This window comes from Hyperoodon ampullatus (assembly GCF_949752795.1).
Source record: "Hyperoodon ampullatus genome assembly, chromosome: 17".
NCBI classification, from domain to species: domain Eukaryota; kingdom Metazoa; phylum Chordata; class Mammalia; order Artiodactyla; family Ziphiidae; genus Hyperoodon; species Hyperoodon ampullatus.
Genome location: NC_136930.1, coordinates 74,917,746 through 74,933,290, shown reverse-complemented (window position 1 = coordinate 74,933,290; position 15,545 = coordinate 74,917,746). Strand labels below are relative to the sequence as shown.

Here is a 15,545-nt window from a genome sequence, read left to right as displayed (position 1 = left end):
CCAAACAATTAAGAAAATGGTAATAGGAACATACATATAGATAATTACCTTAAATGTAACTGGATTAAATGCTCCAACCAAAAGACATAGACTGGCTGAATGGAGGCAAAAACAAGACCCATATGTATGCTGTCTACAAGAGACCCACTTCAGACCTAGGGACACATACAGACTGAAAGTGAGGGGATGGAAAAAGATATTCTGTGCAAATGGAAATCAAAAGAAAGCTGGAGTAGCAATTCTCATATCAGACAAAATAGACTTTAAAAGAAAGACTATTACAGGAGACAAAGAAGGATGCTACATAATGATCAATCCAAGATGAAGATATAACATTTGTAAATATTTATTCACCCAACATAGGAGCACCTCAGTACATAAGGCAAATGCTAAGAGCCATAAAAGGGGAAATCAACAGTAACACAATCATAGTAGGGGACTTTAACACCCCACTTTCACCAATGGACAGATCATCCAAATGGAAATAAATAAGGAAACACAAGCTTTAAATGGCACATTAAACAAGATGGACTTAATAGATATTTATAGGACATTCCATCCAAAAACAACAAAATACACTTTCTTCTCAAGTGCTCATGGAACATTCTCCAGGATAGACCATATCTTGGGTCATAAATCAAGCCTTGGTAAACTTAAGAAAATTGAAATCGTATCAAGTATCTATTCCAACCACAATGCTATGAGACTAGATATCAATTACAGGAAAAAAACTGTAAAAAATACAAACACATGGAGGCTAAATAATATGCTACTAAATAACCAAGAGATCACTGAAGAAATCAAAGAGGAAATCAGAAAGTACCTAAAAACAAATGACAATGAAAACACAGTGACCCAAAACCTGTGGGATGCAGCAAAAGCAGTTCTAAGAGGGAAGTTTATAGCAATACAGTCCTACCTCAGGAAACAAGAAAAATCTCAAACAAACTAACCTTACACCTATAGAATTAGAGAAAGAAGAACAAAAAACCTTCAAAGTTAGCAGAAGGAAAGAAATCATAATGATCAGATTAGAAATAGATGAAAAAGAAATGAAGGAAACAATAGCACAGGTCAATAAAACTAAAAGCTGGTTCTTAGAGAAGATAAACAAAATTGATAAACCATTAGCCAGACTCATCAAGGAGAAAAGGGAGAAGACTCAAATCAACAGAAATAGAAATGAAAAAGGAGAAGTAACAACTGACACTGCAGAAATACAAAAGATCATGAGAGATTACTACAAACAACTATATGCCAATACAAAGGACAACCTGGAAGAAATGGACAAATTCTTAGGAAAGCACAACCTTCCGACACTGAACCAAGAAGAAATAGAAAATATAAACCAATCACAAATTAAAAATATTCCAACAAACGAAAGCCTGGGACCAGATGTCTTCACAGGCTAATTCTATCAAACATTTAGGGAAGAGCTAACACCTATCCTTCTCAAACTCTTACAAAATGTAGCCGAGGGAGGAACATGTCCAAACTCATTCTATGAGGCCACCATCACCCTGGTAACAAAACCAGACAAAGATGTCACAAAAAAGAGAAAACTATAGGCCAATATCTCTGATGAACATAGATTCAAAACTCCTCAACAAAATACCAGCAAACATAATCCAACAGCACATTAAAAGGATCATTTACCATGATCAAGTGGGGTTTATCCCAGGAATGCAGGGATTCTTCAATACATGCAAATCAATCAATGTGATACACCATATTAACATATTGAAGGATAAAAACCATATGATCATCTCAGTAGATGCAGAAAAAGCTTTTGACAAAATTCAACACCAATTTATTATAAAAACTCTCCAGAAAGTAGGCATAGAGGGAACCTACCTCAACATAATAGAGGCCATATATGACAAACCCACAGCCAACATTGTTGTCAATGGTGAAAAACTGAAACCATTTCCTCCAAAATCAGGAACAAGGCAAGGTTACTCACTCTCACCACTGTTATTCAACATAGTTTTGGAAGTTTTAGCCATAGCAATTAGAGAAGAAAAAGAAATAAAAGGAATCCAAATCGGAAAAGAAGAAGTAAAACTGTCACTGTTTGCAGATGACATGATACTATACATAGAGAATCCTAAAGATGCTACCAGAAAACTACTAGAGCTAATGAATGAATTTGGTAGAGTACCAGGATACAAAATTAATGCACAGAAATCGCTTGCATTCCTATACACTAATGATGAATAATCTGAAAGAGAAGTTAAGGAAACACTCCCATTTACCATTGCAACAAGAAGAATAAAAGACCTAGGAATAAACCTACCTAAGGAGACAAAAGACCTGCATTCAGAAAACTATAAGACACTGATGAAAGAAATTAAAGATGATACAAACAGATGGAGAGATATACCATGTTCTTGGATTGGAAGAATCAACATTGTGAAAATGACTGTACATTCCAAAGCAATCTGCAGATTCACTGCAATCCCTATCAAACTACCAATGGCATTTTTCACAGAGCTAGAACAAAAAATTGCACAATTTGTATGGAAACACAAAAGACCCTGAATAGTCAAAGCAATCTTGAGAAAGGAAAACGGAGCTGGAGGAATCAGGCTCCCAGACCTCAGACTATACTACAAAGCTACATTAATCAAGATAGTATGGTACTGGCACAAAAACAGAAATATAGATCAATGGAACAGGATAGAAAGCCCAGAGATAAACCAATGCACATATGGTCACCTTATCTTTGATAAAGGAGACAAGAATATACAGTGGAGAAAAGACAGCCTCTTCAATAAGTGGTGCTGGGAAAACTGGACAGCTACATGTAAAAGAATGAAATTAGAACACTCCCTAACACCATACACAAAAATAAACTCAAAATGGGTTAAAGACCTAAATGTAAGGCCAGATACTATGAAATTCTTAGAGGAAAACATAGGCAGAACACTTTATGACAAAAATCATAGCAAGATCCTTTTTGACCCACCTCCTAGAGAAATGGAAATGAAAACAAAAGTAAACAGATGGGACCTAATGAAACTTAAAAGCTTTGCACAGCAAAGGAAACCATAAAGAAGATGAAAAGACAGTCCTCAGAATGGGAGAAAATATTAGCAAACGAAGCAACTGATAAAGGATTAATCTCCAAAATATACAAGCAACTCATGCAGCTCAATATCAAAAAAACAAACTACCCCATCCAAAAATGGGCAGAAGACCTAAATAGACATTTCTCCAAAGAAGATATACAGATTGCCAGGAAACACGTGAAAAGATACTCGGCATCACTAATCATTAGAGAAATGGGAATCAAAACTACAATGAGGTGTCACCTCACACCGGTCATAATTGCCATCATTAAAAATCTACAAACAATAAATGCTGGAGAGGGTGTGGAGAAAAGGGAACCATCTTGCACTGTTGGTGGGAATGTAAATTGATACAGCCACTATGGAGAACAGTATGGAGGTTCCTTAAAAAAACTAAAAATAGAACTACCATGTGACCCAGCAATCCCACTACTGGGTATATACCCTGAGAAAACCATAATTCAAAAAAGAGTCATGTACCACAGTGTTCATTACAGCACTGTTTACAATAACCAGGACATGGAAGCAACCTAACTGTCCATTGACAGATGAATGGATAAAGAAGGTGTGGCACATATATACAATGGAATATTACTCAACCATAAAAAGAAATGAAACTGAGTTATTTGTAGTTAGGTGGAGGAACCTAGAGTCTGTCACAGACAGTGAAGTAAGTCAGAAAGAGAAAAAGAAATACCGTATGTTAACACATATATATGGAATCTTAAAAAAAAAATGGTTCTTATGAACCTAGGGACAGGACAGCATAAAGACGCAGACGTAGAGAGTAGACTTGAGGACACGTAGAGGGGGAAGGGTAAGCTGAGGCGAAGTGAGAGAGTAGCATTGACATATATACACTACCAAATGTAAAATAGATAGCTAGTGGGAAGCAGCTGCATAGCACAGGGAGATCAGCTTGGTGCTTTGCGACCACATAGAAGGGTGGGATAGGGAGGGCGGGAGGGAGACGCAAGAGGGAGAGGAGATGGGGATATACATATGCATATAGCTGATTCACTTTGTTAGCAGAAACTAACGCAACATTGTGAAGTAATTATACTCCAATAAAGATATTTAAAAAAAAGATAGGGCTTCCCTGGTGGCGCAATGGTTGAGAGTCCGCCTGCCGATGCAGGGGACATGGGTTTGTGCCCCGGTCCAGGAAGATCCCACATGCCTCGGAGCGACTAGGCCCGTGAGCCATGGCCACTGAGCCTGCGTGTCCGGAGCCTGTGCTCCGCAACGGGAGAGGCCACAACAGTGAGAGGCCCGCGTACCACAAAAAAACCCCCCAAAAAACAAAAAAATAAATGTTAACATGTTATGGGCTCATTATTGTTTTAAAAGGAAGGAACACATAAATATTTAAATCCTCTTCTAGTTCTATTTTCGAATATCGTAAATATCTGTAGATGTAACCTGCACAAAAAAAGCGCTCTTTATTGTGGTCCTCTGTGATTTTTCAGCATGAAGGAGTTCTAAGACCAAAAAGTTTGAGAACCACTGAGCTACTGGGTAAAGATGAACACTGCAGCACTTGTGAGGCGAGTAGCATAGCCCAAGGTTCTTAGGGTTTAACTGCCAGTGATAGAAGCATGAAAAGTTGCCGCAACTCAGTGTGGCTGCCTTTGAGAAGGAGACAGGCCTGCTAGGTGTTTGTTCGAAATGGGATAGATGCATTCAGGGTGAATGATGGGGATAGGTATTCTGGTCCTTCTTCCGGTGGTATGATTTTAAAAATATTTTCGATCCAGGGCACTTCTACACCTGTCTGCAATGTCAGCATCTGGCACAGAGCCTGCCACACGGTGTGAACTAAACTGTTGGTTAAATGAATGAATGAACAGCCTGTCTCACATGTGCTCAGCCCCTCAGAGAAGCGTTGAGCATCGCGAGAGTTTTCTGCGCTGCCACCTTTGACACGGGCCTGCAAAACACAGTAGGGGCCATGTTCCTGTTTATAACAAAACCAGTGATCTGTAGGTTTGATGTCTGTTTTGTGGAAAAATTGGCATTTCCACATCATCAAGCCGTTCAAATCATTCTTAGTCACTGCAATTTTTGCTAAGGATGGACCACTAACTTTATTAATTGAACTTTTATTTTAATGCCCAGCTGCCCTTGAAGGGTTATGTTCAGCTTCTGTCATCTATCACTATCCTGGTGGAACTGGTGGTAAAACTGGAGCTCGAAGGTTCCAGGGTAGCTCACTTCCTGCTGAAGCAGCCAACAGACATCGACCAGGTAAGCTCTGCTCTTGCCTCCATCCTAGACTCAGTTACAGGCCTTAAGCAAGCAGGAATCACCTGTTACTGTTCCCTCTGAGGGAAGGTTGAGTGATGTTTAAATAAAATATAAAATCTGTTGAGTTAGAAATCCTGCACGTGAGACATTGTCTTCGGATTCTATTGAATATGTATTGATCTTATTGAGTCTTATCAAATGATATTAATGGATTACAACAATGGGTTGATTTCTGGACCAGTTGCATAAAATTTCATGGTAGGCTGTCTTTGAAGTTCTCTGTCTGGGTCCTTGTCATAATTTCTGTGTGTTTGGTGAAGTTAGTCCCAGATGTCAATTTTAACAGCTAATTCAGGGCCCTGGGAGCTGTTTCTTATTTTTCTGGTTGATGAAGTTCTCTTAATGCGTGAAGTTTGATTTGCTCATGTTTGTTAGCACCTATGAAGAGTAAAAATGCATCTTTGGAGGAGCAGAACCACAAATGCTTGTTGAATGAACTTGACCCTTTTGACCCTTAATAAATGAATTTGCCTTAAATGTTCAGGATGTAGTTGTCATACCGCATAGGTCACGAAGATAATAACAAAGAATGCAGAGATCAAGGCTATACACAAAACTACTAGGTGTTTTTTGAACCATGAGATTTTTACAGATTTTTTTCCCCCCAAAGAGAAGGCCCACGGCCGTTGATGTGTATTGGATGGGGAAATGCCTTCAATGTCTTTTTCCCCTGAATTATACCATCCCCGTCACCAGCAAAGACTGCAGAGACGACCTCTATGAGCCAGTCAGTGTAGCCACTCAGTCTGAATCTGGGTGCACTCTTTGTAGAACTGCTTAGATGAATCTTTGGTGGTCCTTGAAGATGTTTTATCTTCCTTCAGCAGACTGTTCCTAATGGTTTTAGTGGGGTCTCAGTTATTGGAGAGGAAAGTAAAGCGGGCTGAGAAGTGATAGAGAAAGTCCTCAGACGGGAATGTCTCTGCTCCCTGCTTTCCTGGGCTTCAGTTCTGACTTGAGATGCCTCCCGTCAGTGCTCACCACCTGTGTTTATCCCGTGTTGTTGTAACTGCTGTCTCTGCTATGAGATTCCAGCATTTCAGGTCCTCTTGTCCTCTCGCGCCAGCGGCCAAGTGCTAAAATATCCAACACACAGGTGACAGCTGTTTTATCTTCTCCTTAGAAGAAAGTCTGCTCTCTCTCTGGGGGTGCCTTTTGTTGAAGGTTGTTTTATTTTATTCTTTCCCTGCTATTTGAAGAGTTATAATGTGTTGAGACTGTTCTACTCGTGTGATTAGTGAGACTCTGGAGCCTTTTTAGGGTGATGTTTCACTTTCTCCCCTTGCTGAAGATGGGCAAAGAAAGTTTTAAGCCTGAAGAAGTGCTCCGTCTGCAGTAGAGAAATGTCTTTATTTAGCTGTGCATGGTGTGAAATACTTGAGAACTTTTTACTGTTAAAGACAGTCTGTGGAGAAGAACATCCAGTGAAGCTTGGATGAGAGCTGGAAGAGCAGCGCTGATGGCATTTAGGTTGGAAATGATTTTACCACCTTTCAGGCATTAAAGGGTCCAGAGCCATGAATGGATTTGCTATCATGAGTATATATGTTGCTTCATCTTGGATATTAATTTCAAGATTAGTCAGTTTGTAGTGGCAGCCTCATCTCACATCAGGAATTTATGGTATCTACTCTTTGAGGTGAAGACCAGACCAAACTGATTATTTAATATTCTCCCTTGAATTTATATCTCAGGTTCCTTTTTCACCAGCAAAATAGCAGGCTACAGATGTCATTTAATGCCCACGTGACCTGGAGCAAGTTTAATCTCTCTGTGCCTCAATTTCCTTATTTGTGAAGTGGGGGAGGTAATAATTGTACTTACTTCGGAGGGTTCTTGTGAAGGCTGCATGAGATACACATATAAAGGACCTACAGCAGTCCCAGCCGGTGCTGGATAAATGTTAGCAGCCATTATTGTTATCAGTATTATTATTGTTGATTGTCAGGTAGTTTCAAGACTTGGTCATATGAATTCATGAATAGTGTTAAAAGACTCTAGACATCTCAGATCCCCTTTACATGGTTTTCAAGATTTCCTCTGAGAAAAGGGAATTTTCCCCCCTCTTAAAACTGAATTTAGTTTCAAAAAAGAATTCTGTACTCCCTAAGTCTTTTTGCTTTAATTCTCCTTTTGTTTAAATTTTTTAAAAAAAACTTCACTTTCTTAGTATTCAGAGTATTCAAGGTTATTCAAAACTTGGTTTATTAAAAAATCAATAGGACATTCTGCAATCAATCCAAAAGGAAATGCTTATTGACTTACAAATGTTTCTCCTTTATGGTTATTTGTACTTTTTGGACTAGCTTCATTTATTAATAGTAAGCATTATCATCCCGAATTATTGAAATAGCTATGAATGATTTGGCATCTACCCTAGGCCAGGTTGTGCTAAATGCTTTCCTTACAGGTGTTTCATAGCAGGTGTTTGAGGGTAGTTATCAGTAACTCCTTTTTGCAGGTGAGGGATTGAGGTCTAAAGCGATGGGGTAACTTTCCCCAAATCACGCAACTGGCAGCGGCAGACTCGGGGCTGGAACCAGGCTGGGGTGACTGCACAGTACGCATCCTTAATTGCTCCTCTAACCAGCCTCCCGTTGACTGGTTTCCCAAACTCCTGTGAGTTCATAAATGACTGATTTTAGTGATCTCAACCTGACGAGGCCTTGAAAGAAGAGGTATCAGTGGGAATATGAGACAGAGTGGCATAGACTAACATTGTACATTTTCACAAGTGTTTTATTCTCAGCTAATGACCTACAAAGTTAGTATTTTTTATTTTAACTCTGGAAGCACTAAAAAAAACATTAAAAAATGATTACAGTGCAAAAGAGAAGTGAGCTTTGAAAATCCAACCATTGCTAATAACTTACCGCTTGTTTTTCTCTAGTGAGGCTTGTCGAGAGAAAAAGTTATAAAGACTGAACTGCTTTTATGTAGTCTTTAGTACGGAGGAAAAGATTAAGCCACTGAAAATTGAGAGAAAGTAAAAATCTTTACTCTTTTCTTTCCTTATGATGAATATGTTAAGTTGATTTTATGGTTTAAGTATATATTTCCTCATTTGTGAAATTTGAATAATGTTATTTACCTAGTCAGACTGTGAGTTAGATACCTTGCACAAAGCACCCAAGAGATTCTCAGTAAAAATTTGCTGTCACAATGACAGATAGTTTAGAAGGATCAGCTCTGAATACTGAAGAGGGTGGTTTATTTCTGATGCATATTCAGTGTGTATATACATATGATATATATAATATGACTTAAAGTGATAAGGATTTGGTTAATTTTTTTAGTCCAGTATGAAGTTTTGATGAGAGTGTCATCCTAGTAAGATAGGGACTAGCTAAATTGTCTTCAGCTGAAGAACTTGAAGATTATTTGTACAGAATGTATATTTTTACAACTCAGAGTTCATATTGCCTTGTAATCATCCACTAGAACCTTTAAATTGCTAGGAATTTGACCACAGCCTTTACGTTTAGAAAAATCAGTATTGATTATTTTCAGAGAAGAAGCTTATCTCTTTTGTGATTGAAGAAAGTTTTGATTTTTTCTTCCTGTACCCTTAATAAGTTTTATTTATTTATTTATTTTTTAAGAAAGAAAATGGAAAATTTTATTCAAGCCAAATTTGAGGATTTTATAAAACCTGGGAAAAGCATCTCAGAAAGCTCTGAGAACAATTCTGCCTGTTAGAAGTCAAGGCACAGTTATATGAGTTTTTTGAGACAAGAGAGCTGTACATTTAATGACGTGTTGACAGTTTACACAATCCAGATCTGAGCATCATCATGGCGGTGGGTCATGTGTCCCCTTACAAGATAAAGACGGAATGTTATCTTTTAAGGAATTGCCTTGTTGATGCTAGGAGAATGCTCCTTTTTTTGATTGAGCAGGTATTTTTGCTGCTGGGGGAGGTAAATAATCAAAATGTTGATTTGACATCTGTCACTTTTCCTTTATAGAGGGAATAAAAGTGGAGCTCATGCTATTTTATTTATTTATTATCTTAAAATTATTTTTAAATTAAAAAAAAATTTTTATTTAACATCTTTATTGGAGTATAATTGCTTTACAATGTTGTGTTAGTTTCTGCTGCATAACAAAGTGAATCAGCTATATGTATACATATATCCCCATATCCCCTCCCTCTTTATTTTAATATATAAATAAGTGTTCTGTATTTCAACAAAATTGTATGATTTGTAGTTAAATGCTCTTTGGGAAGTATTTTGCAAGACAGATTATCTACTGTTGGAAACATGCAGACATGACTTTTATGAATATAGAGCTAGTACAGCTAGCTAGTGTAAAACAAAGGGACTAGGAGGGCTTTGCTGCTGATTGCTAGGAGGATGGATCCTGGGTCTCAGTCTCTCTGTCTGTAAAATGAAGAGGCTGGACTGGATTCCTACTTCTAAGATTAATTTCCATGAGCCTGTGTCTTTTGTTTATATTCAGGAGTGTTAACAATTTCAGATTACATACTGAATACCACTCCCTTCCCTGAAGCAGAATTCAGTTATGAGCTAGATAAGCTTTTAGTTATAGGCTCTGAGCATCCTATTTATAAAAACCTTACTGATCGTTTCTTATTATACAGGCAATTTTTGTGTTGTATCTTTTACAGCAACCTGGACAGCCTTTTTGGCCATAGGTGGCGCTGTTGCACCTTTTAAAAGTCTTAATTTTCCTGTTTGTGGAAGAAGACTTAACCCACGTTCCTTTAATTTGACTTCTTTGTTTAATGCTTCAGGATAGCACAGTGTTCATTATGTCTGGATACCTGGACAAATTATTCTAGTTATATCTTCTTTTTATTCTATCATCTCAGTGTGAAAATTTCAGACTTGCTGTGCAAACAATGGCGAAATTGTACTTTTCTTCCAGTATTAGAAACCAGTGAGCCATGATTTTATAAAACAGATAGAAGTGGTCCCTGGAGCACCTTAAAGCTGAAAAATGTATTGAACTCCCTGAGTATTGAACCCACTGCTGTGTGTTAATTAGTGGGAGGTGATTTCGTTGCTGTATGAAGGAGCGTAGTTTTTTGACTTGGGTTTGAATGCACATGCTACCACTTAGCCATGCGAACTTGAGTCAGTTCTTTCTGAGTTTTTCCCTTGTCTGTAACATAGGGACGCTTATACCTGCTTTGTAGAATTGTGAGAATAAGAAATTATGTAAAGTGTTCAGCACAGTGGTTATCTCAAAAGAGCTCAAACCCTTAGCTATTGTTTTGTATGAAGCCATCATTTTATATAGTCTTTAGCAATTACTAAGGAATTAAAATAGAAAAAGCTGGTTTTATGACGAAAGATCCAATTAAGAAATGAGTAAAATATTTGAAGAGGGTCAGTACTTCCTGTACTCATAATTTAGCAGCAGCATCAGAATTAGGGCTGTTATACAGTCACCCTGAATGTTAAGCTGCAGAATTTTTGGCTAATTAGTATATGTTGGGGCCTAAGTGGGCCCAGTAACTACACTCCTCTTTTCTCCACCAGCCAACTGAGAGATGAGATGAGAGAGGAGGCAGCGGGAGGTAAACGTCTCCTTTGTTACTGGTAAAGCCACATTCTCCATGGACTTTAGGGCTTCGGGGAAATGGGTGTCTTAATACCCTATCCCGGAACTAGAGAGACTCACGCAGTCGCAGGCAGCTCTGGGCCACAGTGGGCCTTCCTATGAGGGGACCTGTCCCCGTCATGCTCAGGGCTCTCATGTCACAAAGCTGAGCATCCTGGGTGCTTCCTGAGGGTGGCCAGCACCCGGGGGGAAAGAACGGTTTCCCGTGCCCCACTTGTCTCCCAGACTCCCTGAGCCCACTCCTCACTCCATTTGTGTGAGGAGGGCTAGCCATGGGTCAGGGGTCAGGAGTGTTGAGGGAGAAGCCCTCCTCATGGCCCAGAGGAGTGGGGAGGAAGCGTCCCCTCCCTCGGTTTGAACAGGTCGTGGAGTGGAACAGAAGGGTGCTCCCCAGGAGTTTATAAATAGAGAAATAAGGATGTCCTCTGTGACTTAAACTAGCAAGGAAACATTAAAGATGATTAGAAGGGAGACAGGCGGGGTATGCTTCATAGTTAACATTTGTTGGGCACCTAAAATGTGGTGCATACTTTTCTAAGAACTTTGCAGACACTAATTTAATCCTTTGATCCTCACAACAGCCAAGTGAGGTAGGTTTGATTATTTTCCCAACCTTACAGATGTGGAAATTGAGGCACAGAGAGGGTAAGTCATTTGACCAAGGTCACAGAGCTAGTAAGTGGCAGAGCTGGTATTTAAACCCTGGCAGTCTGGCTTCCAGGCTCTCAGAGATGGGCTTTGGGTTTTTAGAGGTATCGCCCTGTCTGTGGATCTCTATGTGCATCTGTCCATCGGTCAGCCTGGAAAGGGTGGGAAAGGGAGAGTTGCACAAGTGCTCATAGCTGTGCCTCGGCCACTGTCCATGCACCGTGACCAGCATTCATTGTGGTCTAGGCAGCAGGTCTGTCCCTGTAACAGGAGTTCAGTCCATCAAGTTAATCTAGGAGATCCCTCTTGCTCTGCATCCGTCCTTGCTTGCCATGTGGCCTCCTGCCTAGGATTGGGCCGTTGGGGAGCAAGTGTGCTCATTGTTGAACTCCGATATTTTAGTCTGATCGATAATTTTATGTCTCCTGTTACATTAATAAGTTAAACCTCTGTTTCTTTTCTTTTCTTTTTTTTTTTTTTTGGTCACACCCTGCGGCATGCATGATCTTAGTTCCCTGACCAGGGATCGAACCCGTGCCCTCTGTATGGGGAGCATGGAGTCTTAACCACGGGCTGCCAGGGAAGTCCCGGCCTCTGGTTTTCTTACACCAGTTGCTTATGAATTTGCTTGATGTGAAATCAGTCCATTGGAGGCTGATGATGCTGATAATATAATTTCTGAGCACATTGAGGTACTCCTGTCTGTGGGGACCTGGCTGGAGGGTGCTCCTTTTTCTCACTGTGGTTTCTTCAGACAGCACCAATTATTATCTCCCCACCCCCTCACACACACAATGAGGTGAGAAGCCTTCTGAGTAGGCCAGATAATCAGATAGCAAAGTCGACCAGTCAGTAGACTGTCGCGTACCTAGAAGTGGGTTTAATAAAAGGAAAGGGCTTCCAGGGAGTCCAGTTAGATGTTAAAGTTCATCTGGTAAAAGCTGTCCATTTTTTGTGGTTGAGCTTGTTCTTTGCTGTTCGAAAAGATTGGATTAGATGGATTAGCTTAAAAGGCAGAAAAGGATCGTTTCAGGTGGTATTAATACATCCACACCAGCGAGAAGTGATAGTTGACCGCCTGTGTGAGGCATGAGACAGAAAGATTTTTACAAACTTCATTGAACAACCTTAAAAGCTCTGCAATCTCAGTGTACTTAGCATGGGGCCCAGTTCATCCCTGGCTGCCCTAAGAGGTCGAGTAATTGATGATTGTGATTATCACTCTGAGGCATCGAAAAAGTCTCAATCATGTTCCCTATTCAAAGGACATGGCACAGTATAATATATTTGACCAGGTTTTTCACTGAACAGGACGTTTTTAGCACTATCTGGAAATCTCACATTCCCCAAGTTTCCACACAGCTCAGTGTCCCCTCAGTGCAGATCTGTCAGCACTCGTCGTGGGCATGTTGTGGAGTGTGTGATGGTGCAGCATCCCTGGCTCCGCATCTGCACTGCAGGCTTTCCCATCCCCATCTACCTTGTAGGGTTGCCCTGACAATCACACGTGATGGTTGTCAAGAATTGTGTTTGGCATATAGTCAGTATCCAATAGAAAGCACCTGTTTTTTATTATAATCGTGGCTTCTAGATTGCAGTGGTTTTTAGTCTGCATGTAAAAATGGAGATTGCAATACACAAAGTCGCTCTTAAGTAGCATCATGGGACCTATTCTCTATGGATGATTGAAAACATGCTATTTCAGTAAGAATATATGTTATTGGGACATACCTTTCTGAATCTTGTTAACATGTTTAAAAATGATCATAGCTGGGCTTCCCTGGTGGCGCAGTGGTTGGGGGTCCGCCTGCCGAGGCAGGGGACACGGGTTCGTGCCCCGGTCCGGGAAGATCCCACATGCCGTGGAGCGGCTGGGCCCGTGAGCCATGGCCGCTGAGGCTGCGCGTCCGGAGCCTGTGCTCCGCAACGGGAGAGGCCACAACAGTGAGAGGCCCGTGTACCGCAAAAAAAGAAAAAAAAAATGATCATAGCTAATGATAAGCAGGACTCTTTTTTTTTTTTTTTTTTTTTTTTTGTGGTACGCGGGCCTCTCACTGTTGTGGCCTCTCCCGTTGCTGAGCACAGGCTCCGGACGCGCAGCCTCAGCGGCCATGGCTCACGGGCCCAGCCGCTCCGCGGCATGTGGGATCTTCCCGGACCGGGGCACGAACCCGTGTCCCCTGCCTCGGCAGGCGGACCCCCAACCACTGCGCCACCAGGGAAGCCCAAGCAGGACTCATGAACCCAGTTCCTCTTAGGGTATGTTTTGCCATCATGGGAAATTACATTCTATAGAGAAGGCTAATTGGGTCTCGTTGATATTTGGATGGTTTAATAGATGATCAAGGCTTTGCTTCTTGATAATAAAGAAGTTAACTGTTTTGCGTTGTAAACTAACTACAGAGCTATCTTCTAGAAGTTGGAAATCCTTAGCTTGTGAAGTGTCCAGTAAATCATTGTGTATGTGTGTCTGTGTCTGTGTGAACGTGTGTGTGTGCGTGCGCACGTGTGTGATTTTAGGAAGGAGAAATAAGTTCCATATAGCCTTCTGATACCTTTCTTCTCCAGGCCAAGGTGTGGGCGTATATTTATACAAATAAATTGATATTCTTCTGTCACTTGGCTTATTTGTGGGAATAAGAAATTCTCATACTTGTTTCAAAAGAGTTAGGGAGTATAAGCTTGGAAAGTGGGAAGGGAGAGAGATAGGGAAGCACTTTACAGTTTGTGCAGGATATGAGACATAGTTTTTCTTTTCTTTTTTTCCTTCTAAAGCATAAAGGCACTGAATTGTAACATACTGTTGCTCAGAATTGCTTTTCTGATCAGATACAAGTGTCTCAGCATTTTTGAGGCTATGTGAATTATGAAATGTGATTTAGCAGTTATCTTTAAAAGTAGTTTTGTTTTTCAAATAAAAGACCATAATCTGTTCTTTCTTCCAGGGGCACAAGAAGTTCTCATTGATCCAGGTACATGATCTATGTGCTTAGTTTCTTTTGGTTATTTTTTTAAGTGCTTGTTTCATGGTGGTGTGAATGAATGGTTAAAATTTCTGGATTATGATCTTTGGAACATACTGATTTAAGTAACTTTAAATCAGAACTGTTACAAACCTGATTGTTGTTTGTTCCTTGTTTCATGGGACACCCTATTGATTTATGTTGTTTGTCGAAGAGGGAAATTCTTCCTCTAGCATGGTTAAGTGAATGATTTGCAGTGTGCCTTTAAAATTCTCTGAATGCATTGAGCATGCCTGTCCAGTGAATTTTGAATTTACTCATAGTAATGACTTTGCTCTGATTCTGTGGCTTATGCTCCTCTCAATGTGAATTTGAATTCTCTGTTGCATTTTGTATGTGTGTTCTTAACAGGGAAAGACATTTTGCATTTTTTACAGAGGTGCGTTTTCCTTTCCCCTCTTAATGCCTTCTGTAATTAATACAGCAAAAATCTCTTTTATTGCAGTGCTTAATTATTTCATAACGAGCTCTATTGTTTTCTGCCTTAATCAGACAATGACAAAGAATAATAATAAAAAATGAAAACCCTCCCTTCCTTTGAAGGATGGAAATCAGATGGTCATGCTTACGCATGCTTTGTGACCAACACATTTACTTTCATCTCATTGTGTATCTTGATTTTGAAATGAAATTGATTCAGGTTTGTAGATTTTTGTTTTAACATTTGTGTTGCATTCTTTCCCTAGGCTGATGTTTCCTGATGGAGCTTGTGGAAAGTGTTTTCCTTCCTAGAGGAAGGAAAACAAATATTTTGCTTTGTTTTTAGGAGACCTGAGTTGCTGATGAGAAAGCAGTTGAGGGCGGGCTGAGGAACTGAATGATACTCCCTCACCTCCCGTCCAAAACTGATGAATGATGAAATCAGTGTTAGATGTATTGGTATTTGAGCAATAGAAGTTAACGA

The 15,545-nt window shown here is 40.0% G+C and overlaps 1 protein-coding gene across 7 annotated transcripts in view; it reads left to right on the top strand.

Moving 5' to 3' along the window:
* The window catches only part of TRAPPC9 (trafficking protein particle complex subunit 9), a gene marked incomplete at its 5' end in the record, with an annotated part of 502,410 nt that overhangs the window by 14,004 nt on the left and 472,861 nt on the right, over nucleotides 1–15,545 (top strand). For 6 of the 7 annotated variants that reach the window (XM_079722453.1, XM_079722457.1, XM_079722458.1 and 3 more), the window contains 2 exons: nucleotides 5,190–5,318; nucleotides 14,564–14,590. In XM_079722453.1, coding sequence (XP_079578579.1) covers nucleotides 5,190–5,318; nucleotides 14,564–14,590 — 156 coding nt within the window. The remainder of the gene's footprint in view (nucleotides 1–5,189; nucleotides 5,319–14,563; nucleotides 14,591–15,545) is intronic. The other variant, XM_079722455.1, reaches the window with a different exon arrangement.